The sequence below is a fragment of the Callorhinchus milii genome, unplaced genomic scaffold, assembly GCF_018977255.1.
Source record: "Callorhinchus milii isolate IMCB2004 unplaced genomic scaffold, IMCB_Cmil_1.0 Scaffold15, whole genome shotgun sequence".
Taxonomy (NCBI): Eukaryota; Metazoa; Chordata; class Chondrichthyes; order Chimaeriformes; family Callorhinchidae; genus Callorhinchus; species Callorhinchus milii.
In genome coordinates, this window is record NW_024704756.1 from 11,561,993 (window position 1) to 11,580,354 (window position 18,362).

The window sequence follows — 18,362 nt, forward strand, 5'->3', positions numbered from 1 at the left end:
TGATCTGGGGATTGTCCACAAATTTTAACACAGCAAATTACAATCCTGCTCTGTTTACTGTTAACTGCTCTCTTCAACCGTGCCTTCAGCTTCCCTCTCGACTCTCTCCCCCCTCCTCGCTCCCTCCCTTCCCTCCCCTCACCCTGATTATTTCACCCCTGCTTGGGTCCCAACCCAACTGTCCAGCGCCTTGGGACATCCTCCCGACGTGAAAGGCGCTCTATAAATGCAATCTTGTTGTTGTTGTTATTGGTAATCAATTCAGTTATATATTGTTACATGGCAGAAGGCTATGAAGCAATCTCACCAAAGAACATAGTTTATTACTCCATAAGACTGCAATAATTTTCCCCGAATATACTAATTCATGAATTTCATGCCTCAGTAGAGTTGATAAGTCATAAAATGTTAATCAAATTTTAAAAAAACTTTAATTTGTAAAACCAATCATTTTCTCAGTCAAAACACACTGGAACCAGGCTAGTCATAAAGATTAAACAGTATTGAGAAACATAAATATGCTTTAATTAATAGGGAGAACTGTGAGGTTCAAGTGGGAATTGTGATCACCTATCTTCCAATTTTAGTTATCAATCAATGGGGACCTAGATTATGACGCTAATCAAAATTCTACTAAACTTATATTATTTAAGCACTGCGATTAGTTTAGTGACAAATAATCATTTCCAGGATACAGAAACGCTGCAAACACTGAACTACAGTGGAGTCCTGAAGCTCAGTGGTTAGAGCACCCGCTTTGTAAGCGAAAGACCTGGGTTCGATTCCCTGCAGTGCGAAACCTTGGGCAAGTTTCCTTGCTCCACACACCTGATAATAGTGCCTCAAAAAAAACAATAAGAAATTGGTCATTTCAATCCACGACTATTTGTGAAACACTGCTGTGTGCAATTGGCTGCCGCATTTGTCCCACAAATATACAGTCAATTCACTTTACAGTCTATTCCGTGAAGCGCTTTGAGACGTTTAGAAGATGTGAAAAGTGCTATATCAAATGCAAGGATTATTATAAGGATTCTTCTTCTTATGCAGAAATCAGATCTCTCCCAGTGTAAGATGTGTGCACATCAAGAGAAATGGGTTATACAAACTAGACTGAAGGAGAACACAAAAATATGATATTATTCATGACTGAATCCAGAAATAGCTGCAATCTAATCAAAATATTTCCCAATTGAAACATTTATAACTTCATGGATTATTGTTACTTTGAAAATCTAGCTCAATGTTTTGCATTGGAAATGTATTGTATTCAAAATAATTTTTGTATTATGCAACTGTAATGTTCTTCACGGGTCATTTTAAAGCCACACTCTCCTGCTGCTAAAACAGTGAGAGACTGAGATGGCACGAATACTGCAATTTTTAAAATTAAAACCCTCATGAAAGTGCACCAGTGGTGCAAGCTCAAACAGAATATTTCTACCCAATCGCTCAACGTGGAAGCATGGAAAACACTGTCAACTTTAAAGATTAAATATGGATATTTGAAAGTTTGGGTTTCCGCACAATTCAAAATTACATTCTAATATTGCCATAATCAGCAAGCAGCACTTACCATTTTCCTCTAATGTCTGATATAGATTTCAGTCTTGCAATATCCCATATTCTAAAGCTTTTCAGCAGCAAGTTTACAATTGTAGTCCTTTGACGTATATTTGAATAGATTTCGCTGAATAAAGTTCAAAGACCTATCTCTGTAAATATTTGTCATAAATTCTGGCAGTTACCCCAGATTTCACTCATTCTAGAAAGACATCAGTAGATTGACCAAAAGTTCAAGGTTAAACAAAAACAAAAGCCCATTTTATAAATCAGCCTTCCATTGCTCCAGGATTGTCCTAGTACCTAAGGCACTGTTACAACCCAAAAAGGCAAAGACTTCAGCAGGACTGTAGGCCTGATATTTTAGGTAGTGGCACCAACTTAATCACTAAAGTAACACCACAACTCAACCCTGAAAGTATTGAATCCCCAAGAATCATACCATTATAGCACTCAGTGTCGTGGAAGTGTTGTATGCTCTGTGAATATATGAAGAAAATCTTCCAGCCATGTTTTCTGCCATCATCCAACACGACACAAATGTGGTTACTATTAGGCATGTTAATAAAGGAATTAGAAAGTGTGTAGAGAAGATTCCAAATTTGAACTGTATGTACTTATTCCTCCAAAATATTGCATGGTGGTCACCAGGCCTTTGCCAGAAAATGAATAATTACGAAGGGAAACAAAATTTTCTAACTGCAATGTAATTTGATCTTCCATCAGATTTAAATTTCCCTTTTTTCATTTCAATATGTCAACGATCAGAAAATATATATACAGCAACACACACAAATTAGCCTGGCATATTTGACAAATACTTAAACCATAATTAGTTACAACCAACAAACTTCTCTATTCATGTGAAATATTCTGTATAGCATTTTTCACTTAACATTGCTTTTATCTAAAGTAAAGGAACTCCAGCTATTCTATACTTAGAAATGAACAATGTACAAACCAGAAACAATAAAGAATAAAAACATCCTGTTAAAATAGTTTGTGTCATGCTTCTTGCTACATTCGTGGTTTAGCGTTGGTAGGAGAGGAATCAACACTTCTGTCAACTGATGACATCATTCAATTTATTTTGTTGCAAAGTTTAACTATACAAGACCTAATGATTGTAAGATTGTTTGGGTTAGGTTTAGTTTGCCCAGAATGCACTTCTAATCTTAGAACTCTGGCTTGATTCAACCTCAATAACATTTGCTTTTCAAATGAAATCTACAGTAATTATGCCATCCCTTATTCGCTAATCTCCAGGCAACATCATCAGAGGCACAATACCAGTTCCAATTGTTCGAAAACTACACATTCTTATCCTGACACTATAAATGTAGAAATGTGTGGAAAACTATGTTTTCTTTTGTGGACTTGAATTTATACCTCTCATAAGCAAATACTGTATTGCTTATATGATAGCTCCCAACAAACCCCTCCACTCTTCATTCTCGCACACTCTTGGTTTGACGTGTATGTCATTATCTCAGCAGCAAGCGCTGTATTCTGTTGACAACACAAACTGTCAACTCCCCACCTCTCAATTCCTGATTTAACTGGTTAGTTCAAACGTTGTCAGCAAATGCTACAATTCAAGATCCTCATCCTCACCTACAAGGCCATTCACGGCCTTGCTCCCTCCTACCTCTCCGACCTACTATCCCCCTACTTACCTGCCCGTACCCTCCGTTCCTCTGGCTTCGGTCTGCTCCACGTCCCCCGCCCTAACCGCCCTACCATCGGTGGCCGGGCCTTAAGCCTCTCCGGCCTTGAAGGAGGAAAGGGAGGAAGCAACGTGAAGGCACTTCGCCTTGCTTCCTCCCTTTCCTCCTTCAAGGCCGGTCTCAAGACCTTTCTCTTTGACCGTGCCTTCAGCTCCCCTCTCGACTCTCTACCCCCTCCTCGCTCCCTCCCTTCCCTCCCCTCACCCTGACCATTTCCCCCCTGCTCGGGTCCCGACCCAACTGTCCACCACCTTGGGACGTCCTCCCGACGTGAAAGGCGCTCTATAATTGAAATCTTGTTGTTGTTGTTCAGTTAGGAAGACATTGCAAAACAATCACAAAATAGGCAAGGTATTTTTTTTAAATCCTTTTAAAAATCAATAAAACAAGATAGAGACACTCTAGAGGCCTATGCAAACCTAATATTACTGTATTCTACACACTTCAGATCATCTTTTCTTTGATCCCCTCCAAATCTCAATTTTTTAAATGAAATATTTTTAGTAAAATATGGTCCTATAATGGCCCAAAATATGAATACTATTTTGTATAGATGACACGCTAAAGACAATTTCGATTTGTGTCCCTTGTATACAAGGGAGTCCTGTAGTTTATTGGTGAGAGCACACGTGTCACAAGCAAGAGGACCTGGGTTTGATTCTGGCAGGGCAAAACATTGGACATGTTTCCTTACTCCACACGCCTGTTTACTTAGCAGTAAGTAGGAACCCAGTTGTTAGTCGATTCGGGGATCACTTTTCAGGGGGTAATAATCCCTCCAAAAATAGTAATAATAATTTGGTCACTATCCACCACTGTTTGTGGGACACTACTGTATGCAATTGGCTGCCGCGTTTCGTCCATAAAATATACAGTCAATTCACTTTACAGTATATTCTGTAAAGCACTTTGAGATGTCTCGAAGACATGATAAGGCATTATGTACCAATGCAAGGATTATTATTATAAGACAATAGATTTATCAGGCAAAATTCTGTCCTGATATTTAAAAAGGGAATCCATCAAACAACAATCAACCGGGCACATATAAGAGGTAAAATATACCACTTGTATTGAGAAAACATTTGAATATTCAGCTCTAGAGGTAATGCAACTGTACTATAAATTCCTAAAAATTGCAGCAAATAAATTGCATTCATCACTTTCAATTTAATTTTAACTTAAAAACAAACATTTTATAATCCAAAATCTGGCACTAAACCACATACTCCAGAAAAAGTCCCAAGCTTGATCCATGATCTATTAGGCATTCTCAGCTGCTAATGTAGAAGTCTCAGCGTGGGAAGGCTGAGGGCAGGCAAAGAAAATCAACAAGCAGAGTTGCTGGTTAATATCCTGCAGAAAGTCTGCTTTTGGATGTCATGCGTGAATTTTTTGGGGCTCAGCTGTGACTATCATCAAACTGCCTACCCATCATTGTCTGGGGAAACACATGAAACCAGGCAAATTAGATGAGGTACCAAGAAGGCTGTACTGTTCCCCATGGAACCAAGCTTGGCACACCAACTTTGGAAAAGGACAGTACTGTGAACAAAATAAAGGGCGGGGATTTACAATCAGCTCTGCTGCAACTTTTCTTTCCAATGATGATTTGATAAATGCAATTTAGAGATATGATAAGCAATCATATCTCTCAAGTGCATATTTCTCCAGAAGACCTGAAGAATATTTTGGCACATATCGCTTTAGTAATAAAATATTCAAGAGCCTAGAAGCCTAACACTTAAATGTAACTTTCTTCAAAAATAATAGATCAGATCAGTTTTAGAATAAAAGCATTAAAGTGAAACCATGGGAAACATTTAATTTTATCAGGGACCTTCCAAATTCGTATTATCACAATTCTCAAAGCGGCAACAGTGAAGAAAAATATCTGTCAGTCCAATTAGTAACTTCCGTACATCTTTCTATCATTCCATTACCAAATATGGATTGTTGTTTTAAGAACTGCTCTCACACAACTTGTCACTGATAGATTGAAAATGATTAAGATGTAGTACACAGAAATGAGCAAAATTGCCACGTCTGTTTTGCCACTCTAGTGGCCCAAGCTCAAAATGAGTTGGATCTTTGCATTTAATAAAAAATTATAATCTTACATTTAATAATAATAATCCTTGTATTTGGTATTGTGCCTTTCATGTCACACTCACAAAATTTACTGTGAAATAGAACGATTGCATTTTGTGGGCAAATGCAGCAGATCAATTGAGCACAGTAACATCCCAAAGAAACAAATGACCAATTTTATTTGGAGAATTTTTGGACAGGACACTGGGAGAAACACCGTTCTCTTTTCGGATAATACTATAGGATCTTTAACACCCTACCTGCAGAGGCACAGACTGAATGCTGCTGAAATTTCTCAAATTTACTGCAGAGTTCAGTAGGTGAATGTGGTAATACATTTGTGTCTCACAAACATCCACAAAATGAGTGATCAATCTTATCTGGGAGTTGGTTGGCCAGCACACTGGGAGAAACTCACTTTAACGTTAAGCTGCAGACAAGTTCTGTTAATGCCTCGTCACGTTTCACCCACAAAACATAGTCAATTCACTTTGCAGCATATTCTGTGAAGCACTTTGAGTCGTCTAGAAGATGTGATAAGACGCTATATCTAAAATGCAAGGCTTAGCCAAAGAATGGCACCTCTGACAAGTTGGTGCATCCCCAGCATTGTATTGAACTGTCAGCCTCGAGCAGCGTTTCTCAAATGTGCACTGTGGCCACATGATCTTGTGTGGCCACAGCAACTACTCTCCGGCCCGGTATATATGTGTGCGTGTGCGCGTGGAGTGCAGGGCATGCCAGTCCTTGTAATTCAAGGGTGCGTTGAGCTCATTGTTGATACGAAAGGCGAATGTTGCTGCGGAGGGGACTTTCGGACCACAGTTTCCCGGGAGCCCTGTGAGAGCAGACAACCAGTCAGGCCCGCGTGCCTCTCTCCCCTCTCTCTTGTCACATGTGGCGGCGCCTTGTCACTTTGTTGAGACATCTCAAATTGCTTCGCAGGATATACTGTAAAGGGGACTGACTGCATTGTGTGGACAGTAAAAATCCACTGTCAGAAAAGCACAAAAATATTCTGCAGTTGCTGTTACCTGCTTAGACTTAGTTTGTACGTGCAAACGTCTCAAAGTGCTTTACAGTGTTGTGACTATTCTAAAGTGTAGTGATCGATGGCTTTGGACTGTATAAACAATGTGCAATAAGATGTACACGTTCACGTTAAGAGCCTCAGCAGTATTTTGTACACCAGTTGGAACAAAAGTTTCTTCCGCATAATCTCCACCATGCGGTTAACGGATTAACGCAGAGAGATAAGACAGATGGATAGGGTGGATGGCTGAGTTGGAATTTTTAAAAAATATATATAATACAACATCTTACAGATTAACATTTGAAAGAACTCGAAGTAAGAGAGAGAAAGAGAGAGACAGACAGACACAGAGAGAGAGAGACAGACAGACAGAGAGAGAGAGAGAGAGAGAAACACCTCAAAAGACTCAAAAGATAGCCGTGTACTTGAGGAGAGTTACCCATCCGCGACTTTATGGGCGGGAGAGGCTCACAAAACGACTGCAGCAGTGCGAAAGCAAGTAAGACGAATCGCTTTCTCTTCTTGTTTCTTTGCACGCGAGTGTGTGTGTGTGTGTGTGTGGTGGGGGGTTAGCATCTGCCAAGAGCAGTTAATATCAGCGTGAGGTGTCTGTGCAAACACTAACCCCCCCCCAAAAAAGACGCAGATGCACACACACACACACAAACCCACCTTCACGCCGAGCAAGCGGCTGCGGGAGTGACTGACGCAGGACAGGGCAGCGCAGGGCAGCACAGAGCAGGACAGGACAGGACAGCACAGGACAGGGCAGGACAGGACAGGGCAGGACAGCACAGGACAGGGCAGGACAGCACAGGGCAGGACAGCACAGGACAGCACAAGACAGGACAGGGCAGCGCAGGGCTGCACAGAGCAGGGCAGGGCAGGACAGCACAAGACAGGACAGGGCAGGACAGCACAAGACAGGACAGCACAAGACAAGACAAGACAGGGCAGCACAGGACAGGGCAGGACAGCACAGAGCAGCACAGGACAGCTCGAGCTGCCCATTCAAATCCTAGCGAGCGCTCGCGCGGGACTCACTCACCCAACGGTCGATTCCCCGGCGGAACATCTCGCGGCACCGCAACGAGCCGACGACTGGTTTCCCCCCCCTTCCTCCCCTTCACCACCGCAGCGCCACCGCCACCGCCACCCCGAGCTTCTTCTCGCTCTGCACACAACAGTCCAAGGTTTCAGACACTTCCTTCGATGGCCGTGTGGTGGCTGCTGCTGCTACTGCCGCTGCTACTACTTCATCGCCACCGCCTCCTTTCTCTCCCTCTCTCTCAAGACAACTGATGAAGACGACTCCCCCCCCCACTACAAGCAGCGGCAGCGACAGCAGCAGCGACAACCCGTCGTCTTCGTCGCCCTCCGCTCCCTCCTCGACGTTACCTCCAGGTACCTTAACCTCCACATGTGATTTCTTTACCCCGGAGCCGACGGGCTCGACGTCTGGGATTATTTTATTGACAACTGACTCGAGCAAAATTCCACCCGCCTCCTTTCCTTCCTTCCTTCTTCCTTCCTTTCTTCCTTCCGTCCGTCCTTCCCACGGCCCGGGACCCAACCCCTTTCCCCCCCCCCCCCCCCCACACACACACACACAACACACACACACACAAACGCACAACTCTCCACCTCCACCCGGGTGCCGCCTGCGCAGCCGCGCGACGCATCCTGGGAGGTGTAGTCTGTATCGCCCCCCCCCGCAAGCGGCTAATACTCCGAGAGACTACAATCCCCACGAGGCAGCGCGGCGGCAGGCAGGTCACCACGCGTCACGGCCCTTGGGGGGGCGGGGGGGGGGGGGAGTGATCAAATCTCCAAGGCTGGACTTTCCTGCGATCCGCCTCGTTTGCCCCTTCCTCTCTCCCCCCCACCCCACCCCCCCCCCACCCCCCACCAAGAGAAATATAATACAGTCGATTCACTTCACGGTATATTCCGCGAAGCGCTTTGAGACGCCTCGACGACGCGATGAGAGGCGCTGTAACCGAATGCAAGGGTGGTTGTCGCTGTTGTTTTTACTCTTTGCTTCTCTCGCCCACGTTATCTCGAGCTGTCGCAAGGGAACAACAACAACAACAAGATTCCATTTATAAAGCGCCCTTCGCGTCAGGAGGACGTCCCAAGGCGCTGAACGGCGAAGACTTGCGAGCGTTTGTAATAAATCCGTCGACTCTTGGCCGCACTTTTTACACGCGCGTTCCCACGCGTGGAGCGGGCCAGATCTTGCAGCTCCCCGCCCCAGCGACGGCTGGAGTCGAAACGATCGTAAACAGAAGCAAGAAAAGATAATAGCTGTGATGATGCGTCGTCTTCATCTGGGCGTTGGGCGATTTTTCACGTGCAGACGCCGATTGACCGGCTGTCTCTTTCCTCCCAACGACTTCCGTTCTCGGTGGTTTTTTTTCCTAACGCAACTTTTAAACTTGTCTTTTTATCTTTTGGAGGAAATGCCATACGTGAGATTTTCATTTACTGGGTTATTCGGTGCTCGTTTCATACCAAAGGTGGCATTAAAAGTAGGAACGGTTTCTCTAGTCGGGTTACAACAACAACAACAACAACAAGATTCCATTTATAAAGCGCCTTTCACGTCAGGAGGACGTCCCAAGCACAGTTAACAAGCACAGTTAAGGCATGTCCATGCTTTAATCAAGAGTTTTTTGTCCTGCTTACTCCTGTTTCAAATCCATAACTTGTACCACAAGATGAAGGCTCCATCAACCGTTGCCTTTTACCTTTTCTCTTTCTTGTCGGACCACTTTTGAGTAAAAGAAAATCCCATGATTAAAAAAAAGTTGCTTTGACTTTCCTAAATGGGCAATGAATGGAATATGGAAAAAAAAACACATTTTAAAGTTAAATAGAAAAGAGAGAATAAATAGGAAACAGTGAAATACATAATAGAGAGGAGAAAATAAGGGAACAATTGACCATGGATTGAGCATTGTGCCGTTTTTAATTTTAATTTTTTATCTTATAAAGTGGTTTTTATTTTACTAATCTGCAGTTAATAATAAAGTTCCACTGAGTGGGTAGCTTTATTACATGAGTATTAGTATTTAGTTTTAAAGCATGATAATAGTGAAATGTGTCATACAGTACAGACAGTTCATGTAACTTCTTTTCTGTGTACGTGTCAGCAATCTAAGGATTACATTTGGAGGATCCATTGATTTCATAAGGCCCTGTCAATTTTTTTTACTGGGAATTATTAGCACAATCACTACAACATCAACAACAAATTGCATTTACGTAGCACCTTTCACGTCCAAGGCATGTTCCAAGGTATTGGATAATGAAGGGTTTGCAGCCGAGCTGGGGGTTGGAGTCGAGGGGTGGAGAGCAAGTGGAAGGTGGAGGTGGAAGACTGAAAGCACTGTCAAAGAGGAAGGTCTTGAGATGGCCTTCAAGAAGGCAAGTAGGTGAAGTGGAGGCACTCCGGGATGAAGTTCCAGAGGTTGGGGGCAGAAAGGCTGAATGGTACGGTGGTGGAACAGGCAGGGCAGGAGATAATGAATAGGCCTGTGCCTGCCGAGCAGACAGGATGGTAACTATTTAGTAGGTGGCAGAGGTAGGGAAGAGCAAGAGGTAGGGAGGACTTTAAAGGTGAGGACTAGAATCTTGAACTCCATCCTCTGGGGGATGGGAAGCCAGTGAAGCAGGACAAGGATGGAGGTGATCGGGTCAAGGAGCTTATCACAATCCTGAGGCAGTTAGAGCAGGAGATCACAAGTTCCTTCAGGGGCACCTGAACAATGTATCAATGTTGGTAGCCAGTCCTCAACTTCAATCTGTTCACATTTATCAACTGTACCTTATAGAAAAGATCTCTTTTAGCTTGTTCCTGCAGTGTGTGCCAGGGCTCATCGGTTTTCTGGCACTAACATAGCAGCAGTGGCAATGAAGCATGTTCACTGTTAATTGAATTATGCCAGTACATTGCGTGGTGCTGGTGTGTATTCGGGAAGAGAACAGCAAATTTAAATGTTAAGCGATATGAGATAATAAAGGAAATCAAAGTCTGGTGAATTTTATATCTTTTTTGATGGAGTAATCCTCTTTGTTTGGATGTTAATGCTAAACAATGGTTTCTATATTTTTGCCTTTCCACACCATCAGAATATTTTATGCAAGGTAGGTACCACACAGATATTTTTAACAGTACATTTTATTCACTGTTTATAATCGTACCTACAGAGATCACATTGTTATCAGTAGCTGGTTAATCACAGGAAATTGGAGTTAAACTAAACCGACTGCAGGATTAGAGCAAGTTGACAAAGGAAGTTCTGAGCAATACCTCTTACCCAACTAATTTTCAGACCTCCTTTGACCTTGCTTACGGTCACCTCCCCCTGACTCGGCTTAAGGCTCCACCAGTGTTAAGCCTCGCATCAAAGATGCCTGTATGAAGGGCACTATATAAATGAAGTTGTTGTACTGAGCATTAATTATGGCATTAAGTAGACAGTTACGAAAAGGGATCTTAATTTCTTAATTAATCTTAATTTAATATTGTATGAGACTGCCTCATATTCTTGATGAGAATTCAAGACTTTTCTCCAGTAAAAGGAAGTACAGTGCTGAGCTAGCTATATATAGCACAAATTCAGGCTACTTCCTGTTCATAGCTGAACGATATTGATGAAGTAAAAGCCAGTGAACATGTGGTATGGTCTGTAGAGTGAGCAAGAACAAAGAGTGTGGTTTGATCGTGGGCGACTGCCAAACATACAAAGGCATAACTGTTTCAGCATATTGTTCCATTATTTTCATATATTTTAATTTGCTTGGGATGCATTAAGTCCAGAGAAGTTTTTTTTATCTTGTTGATCTGGAGACAGAGTATCCTACAATGTAAAACAAACTTTCTTTGATTTGGTTGAAAGTATATGTTTACTTGTTCCACTCAGCTCTGTCCTGTCTGCCATTTTAAAAAAATCAGAAATTGAAGTTCCTGTAGCTAATATTAATCTTTACAGTTTATTCCTCTTTTGTAGTAGCCAATATAATACAAATTTCAGTATGTTTCTGTGACAAACCCTACATTGAAATACTGTATTCATTAAAAATTTCAGGTGCAATATTTTGTGCAATAATGAAAAGTATCAACAATTATGCTCCTAAAATATATTGAATGAGCACAAAAAATCTAAACACTGAGAACAAATCTCAAATACTAATACATCATACTCAATAGATTGAGCTAAATGTGAGTAAAACTAACATTCCACATATTGTATATGAAACAATAATCGCCGTACAATTACAAATAGCATTTAATTAACTTTGGATAATATAGGTTAAAGAAATAAGAATTCAGTATCAAACTTTAGCTCCATTACAGGCCTTTTAATGTGTTATATGCAAATGTAAATAACCAAATGCTATAGTTATTTTAGATTCTATTTCCCTACTGGGAAGTCTGAGTCATGCAAGGTAACAAGAAAGCATTCCATCAATTCAGTTACACTTTTTCACAAATATCATTTCAAATATGTTGGGATCATACCTCCTTTGTTTAAATATTATGACTTTTTGGGTGCAGTGCAGTGCATATTTAATATTTTTATTAAAACACGGGAGAAATCAATCAATGAAAAAGTGGCGAATCTATAAACAGTAAATCTCTATAAACAGTAACAGCAAATTTCATCTAGCAAAACTGCAAACCTGCATTTCTGCAAAAAAAGAAAATTGTGCTTGCTACTAGACAATGTTTGGAGTTCAGAAGATGCTACATCTAATTCATCAATCATTTTTAAATGTTTCTATTTGAATTCTATATCTTGTTAACTTCGGAAGAGACCTTTGCGCTAGGTTTAGAGGAACCTTGCTGCAGGATGTAATAAATTTAAGACCTCATAAATGAGAAAAATATTTTTTAGTGTCCTGGCTTGAATTCAGCAACAAGCTAAACAAAAAACAATAAAATTCTAAAACAGATACAATCAGCAGAGAAATACAGCCATGAATCCAACAAGCTTCTCCAGTATTGCCAGCATCAGGAATTGTAGTGAGTTCCATTTTACATGTATATGTGTCCCTGGATTTGGTTTACAAAATATGGTCACCCTACCTTTGGAGGACCTTTATTATTTAGCAGGCCTCGCTCCTTTATTGCCAATCCCCAAATCTGTTACACTAGTGATTTTGTGATTTATATTTGAGTTTCTGGAGGGGAGTGAGTTCATTGACCTTGACAGACTTGTTGGAGTAAGTGGCCAGGAAGAGGGAGTGTTCCCTTTGTAGTATAATCCTGGATGGAAAATGACATGCTGTTTTACTTTCTCTTCCAACTGGGGGGTTGGCTTAGATACATGGAATTGAAAAAATAGTTTGAAAGAATTGATTAATCTTGACTTCTCAGGCAGGAAAGAGAAATTTGAACATAGGCTAGGAAAGTTCCTGTGTATGTACTTTCACAATGAGACACACACCCTTTAAAATTAAAACTAAAGGGTGTGTCACCCCGTATTGGTCTCAAATATCATCTAATATAGTTGTAGTTGGATGGGATAGTGCTTGGAAGCAGCTCTTCCAGGTATCAGCTGAAAATGTTGCAAAACATGGGGGAAACTAAAGTAGGAGAAAAATTAGGGCATTTAAAAATATATGGGGTTCCATGTTGGCATTTTTCTTTTACCAGCTAAGCAAGCAACTTATGTTGAACGTGGTAACATTCAACCATGCTAACAATAGATCAATTAGGAGCTCTTCAGTTTTTATGTGCATCGTCTGCCATCCTGTGGTACAAAGTGCATATAACATCATATTTTCCCAAGTTCAGCAATGCCCACATTCTTGTTCTGACATTTTGTTTTTAAGTTTTGCTGGCACATTTCATCCTCACAATCCCTAAAATGAATCGGCATTCCTTTGAAACTCTTCTTGCATTTGTACTATTAATTCCTTCAAGAGATTTTAGAAGGGTTCAGTCTAATCGTTCTATTAGAAGCAGAACTGCACAAAACTATATAATGTGGTTCCTGTCAGAATTACTTCCGCAAGTGATGTAATTACCATATTCCATAATACAAAAATATATAATAAAGCTGGAATATATGACAAGTTAGTTGCAATATCTCCAAGTATAATGCTTGCATTTGATATTGCAGATATAATGTCAACATGTCTTAAAGCATTTCACAAGCATAATTACCATCAAGCACAGTGACTGCATTTTTATAGAAAAATCCAGCAGTCAATTTTCACAGCTACAACAATATTACATTTATATAGGGCAGTTTAACATCTCATCCAAAGGATAGCACTCTGACAACATAGTGGTAGCACTCTCATCTCTGAGTCAGAAAGTTACATAACTAATGATAGTGTCAAGTATTTTTTTCTTTTGCTTACATTCAGATATCTTCTGTGAAATGCTCTTAATTCTGAGATTTCCCTCTTTAATACTAGGCAAACAATATTCTTACCACCACATAATGGACTAAATATTGCTTTACCATACCTATGAAGCTTGAAAATATACTGTCGCAGGAAAGCAGCACATTTAAAAATTGAAATTGACAGTATTATTGAAACATAAAAATGTTAATTTCAGATTTAACAATACAAGAAGGTAGACATTAGGGATTTTAAATGGCAAATTTAAAACCAATACCAGGAAGCATTTCTTTACAGAGGTGTAAGAGGGAACCCAATAGAGTTGATTAAACTATTAGAAGGGTTCAATAGGGTTAGCGTATAAGATGTTCCAATTGCATGTGGTGCTGCTGATTTTTATTTCAGAATGTGTTTCCAAATTAGCAAAGGTAAATGTGTATAGAGATAAATAAATGTTTTGGCAGTTCATGATCTGCTTGAGAGCATTTATTTGATGATATTTACAAACACTTAATGTTTGTTTTTTCTATGAAAAAATCACAAAGTAAGCAGGATGCTATTTTCTGACTATTTGCCATCTCTTGTTTTCCTCTCTGCCTTGAATGATAGATGTGTGAACATTGCCTGGAATGTGAGCTGCAGACTCGAAGACTGAGACGAGTAGAGATGTTGTTTCATTTTTATTTGGTCTGTGATCCATGTTAGACGAGTTGTCTGATGGACACACTGGTTGGAATGTGCACAGATTGGTGGTAATGCATTTAAAATTTCCTGATATGTGAAGGCAGTTCTGATATATTGTGCCCTTACATAAACAATTAGTGAGATGTGTGGATAAAATGATGCCAGTCATTTTATTGGAGCAACCATCCGTAGGTTGACGGACAGGCAGCTGCCCAGGGGAGTTAAATGAACTACTTAATGGAAGTATGCTGTCAGTTTAAAGAATGCCAATATATAGAATGCCACTGGATACCAGAAACCTATCCCTCTGACTTAAGTGTCTGCACCTGCAAACTTTCGTCCACTTTATTGTTCAAAGTTAGAATAATACCCATCACACAAATTATATGACTATATAAGCAACATCAATTTTTATTCCACTATTTACTATTTGATCTCAGTTTCTTATAACCTCCAAAATTCTCTTTCTAAACTCTTATCAGTATTGGTATCCTTAGATTTAAACAATATTATGGTAACCTATTTAAGTATAAAATACTTATAACTTAGTTCTTCTATGTTCAGGTTATCCTTCCTATGCTAGATTATGAAGGAATCATATATCTTTGGGAATTTTCAACTCGCTCTGTTTCAGATGTCTTGCTTTTTCATTTTCACCCATGAAATATTGAAATCCAATCGATGTAGTGCCTAGCCACGTTGTAGAGACCTCTCAAAACACTTCACAGGGTATACAATGAATTGGTATGACTATTTTGCATAAAGCAGTGTCACACAAACAGCAAGTCACCAATTCCATCTGTAGGCCAAGACACTGGCATAAACTTCTTTCTCTTTTTGGATAGTGCCATGGAATCTTTAACATCCCCACTGGACAGGTATATGGGACCTCGGTTTAAAGTCTCATCCAAAGGACGCCATACTTGAACTGACTGTTGTAAGTTTAATTTTGTAGCTTCTAATCTTTCACTTCCTCTGAATCCTTTAAATCCAGTACTATAAGATTTCCGTATGATTGGAATGTGCACTCTCTTCCCAGAGGGACACACCCTCTGCTTATTTGATTCTGGAAAGTACCCAGCATAGGTTGAAAAGAGCCAAGACTTGGGGATTCCAGTATACGTCCATAGCTTGCCACTAAAACAAATGTCTTCCAATTCCCATTGCTGGCCAAGTTAGGGCCACTCTACATATTAGGGTTCAGCTTGCAGGGCTAGCAGCAGCTGAGTAGATAAAATCCCTGTCCTCTGTGACTGGGGTCTGCTCCTTCATATCTTGCTAACAAGCCAGCCTGGGTGATCTGCCATCAGCAGTGCTTGCCTTGGAATACTTTGGATTCACCTGATTCTAAAACTGCTGAGACTGCCATAGATGATTCACAACATTATTGGAATGTGTCCCATAATATAAGCAATTACCAGCAACTTCTACCATACCAGAGAAAAATATTCATGATTATAGGACGATAAAGTCTTTATTTATGATATTGTTTTATTCCGATCAACGATTATACATATTTAAGCCACCTGATAGACATATATCAAATCATTCTTTAAACAATGATTTGCTGATAAACTAATAATTCCATGCTGTGTACTGATTTATCACAATACATAATTTTTAAATTTCTATTCCAATTACTGAATAAATAGTTCCTTATTTCCTAGAATTAAAGCTATCACTGTCTCCACTGGAATTGGCAAAGACGTTGTTAGCTGACATAAACATATAATCGGGAGCCATGTCACTACTTAATTCATTAACAGAATAATCGCTGGACAGAGCTGAATAGTATCTACTTCTGTCAGCACTTTCCTCGGGACGTACGCTTTCTGAGGAAGTCGGATAGCTTCCTTCATTAGTTTCTCTGGTGGATTCACTTTCTTCTGAAGATCCAGAACTGCCATTTGCAGAATCAGTGGCTTCAAATTCATCAGAAGTTATATTGACTGGTAGTGGTCTTGTTCTTGGTGTTGATGCAGGATAAAGAATTGAAGGACTCTCTTGAAATTTTACCTCTCTTTCATCATCAAAATGCATTTTTCTTAGTTTTAAACTTGATGTGGAAATGGGTGATAGTGGTACCAATTGTTTTTCATGGGGTTCTCTGTAAATGAATGATTGAGATATGGGTGACTGATCTATAAAGTTACTGTTATATAAAAGAGAGTCTGTTAAGGCATCCCCAGCTGTAGAAATGTTTCCTCTTAATCCACTCTGGGATTGTGGACTCACATTTGCACGCGGGCATACATTAACCGATAATGGTACTGTCATTGGTAGTGATGAAGAAGCATCTGTAGGATGGCTTTGCTCTTGTGCATAACTCACTCCATGTGTTTCACTAAGAAATGGTAAAGTTAAAGGAGAAAGTGGTTGGTATTCATAGAAGGATGGAATTGATGTTTGGATCAGAGATTGTGAGAGTGAGTGAGAGGATGGAGAGAAAGCAGGGGGTGGAACAACTGGTAGTGGACTACTAATTTGAAATGAATCCGCAGGTCTTGGGAACAGCTCATCTTGAGATACACTAACTGATCTTGATCTTCTTCTCTGTTTCGATTGACTTGGGTAATCATCCTGTAGTGTTGCCTCTTTTATCCCTTTCGGTAATTCTGAATGGAACGAGGCTGATGATAGCTGATGTTTTGATGAGAAAGGGGGCATTTGGTGTCTGGATGGTGAATGAATGGATGCCGATCGTTGCAATTGTGGTGAGAAAGAGGACATTTGATGTTTGGATAGTAAATGCGGTGGCTGCGATGTGAAAGAGGGGGTTTGGTGTCTGGAAGTTGAATGGATGGATGCTGATCGTGGTTCATGTCTCGATGTTGAATGAATGGAGGATGATAGTGGATGTGATAAGAAAGAGGGTTTTTGATGTCTAGATGTTGAATGAACAGATGGTAATCGTGCTTGATGTGTGGATGATGACATGGATTGTGAATGAATGGATTGTGGTGGCAATTCATGTTTGTGCATTGAATGAATGGATGGTAACAGTGAATGGTGTGACAAGGGCATTGGAGGCATATCATGTGAATGAATGGATTGTGATAGAGGTTGGTATAATGGGGGCATTAGTGGCATGGAATGCATGGATCGTGGTTCAAATGATAATCTGGGAGTTTTCTGCCTGGAGTGGGAATGAACAGATTGTGAGGGTAGATGTTCGAATGAGAATACAGGTGATTGCTGCCTGGATTGAGAAGGAATGGATGATGAAGGTTGGTGTGAAGATAATGAGCGACTAGGTGATGAAAATGTCGGGGATGAAACAGCTGGTTGTAGAATTGTGGGAGATAGGTCTGTTGATGATGATTGAGGAACATCTGAAGCAATCATTACATGTTTGCCTTCATCTAAGGTAGAGGCTAATCTTTCTCCCCAAACCGCAGAATGTGATCCAGCTATATCTGGATGACTCCTTGCGAATTGACCGGGTGCCAGTGGAGTGAATCGATGAATACTTCTACCATCACCTTCAAATGGTATGCTAAATGATTTTGATTTGGCTCTCTGTGATGATAGAAGATGAGATGGGCTCTTTGATGGTGGTTGAGTGAATGATAATGATATGGGCACACGTCTTTTGTATCCTGGCGACACTGAATGACTCGATGATGCAAGAGGTAATGCACTTGATGTGATCGTAGGTGAAAACTGCATTGAACTAGTGGGCGGTTGAACACTGATGTTACTTTTACTTAAGATGTCGACATTTCTTGATTGGCTTCTTTCTATAGGAATATTGGTGGGGAATGAACTATAGGATCTTGAATGTGTATCAGCTGGAGGTATTGCAATAGCTGATTTTGATAATTCCCTCAGTATTGATGGATGAGAAGTTTGAGAACCATCATGAAACGTCCGCTCTTTTGATATCAGATGTGGTGACTGAA

General features: G+C 40.5%; 1 protein-coding gene across 5 annotated transcripts in view; it reads right to left on the reverse strand.

The window, feature by feature from the left end:
* Nucleotides 1–7,969, reverse strand: part of atp11c (ATPase phospholipid transporting 11C) — a 41,761-nt gene extending 33,792 nt beyond the window's left edge. For 4 of the 5 annotated variants that reach the window (XM_007892864.2, XM_007892866.2, XM_007892863.2 and 1 more), the window contains exon 1: nt 7,463–7,969. In XM_007892864.2, the coding sequence (XP_007891055.2) occupies nt 7,463–7,489 (27 nt within the window). In that variant the 5' untranslated portion in view covers nt 7,490–7,969. Of the gene's footprint in view, nt 1–1,576; nt 1,630–7,462 lie in introns of those variants that run through there. The other variant, XM_007892865.2, reaches the window with a different exon arrangement.
* Nucleotides 7,970–18,362: the final 10,393 nt, after the last annotated feature.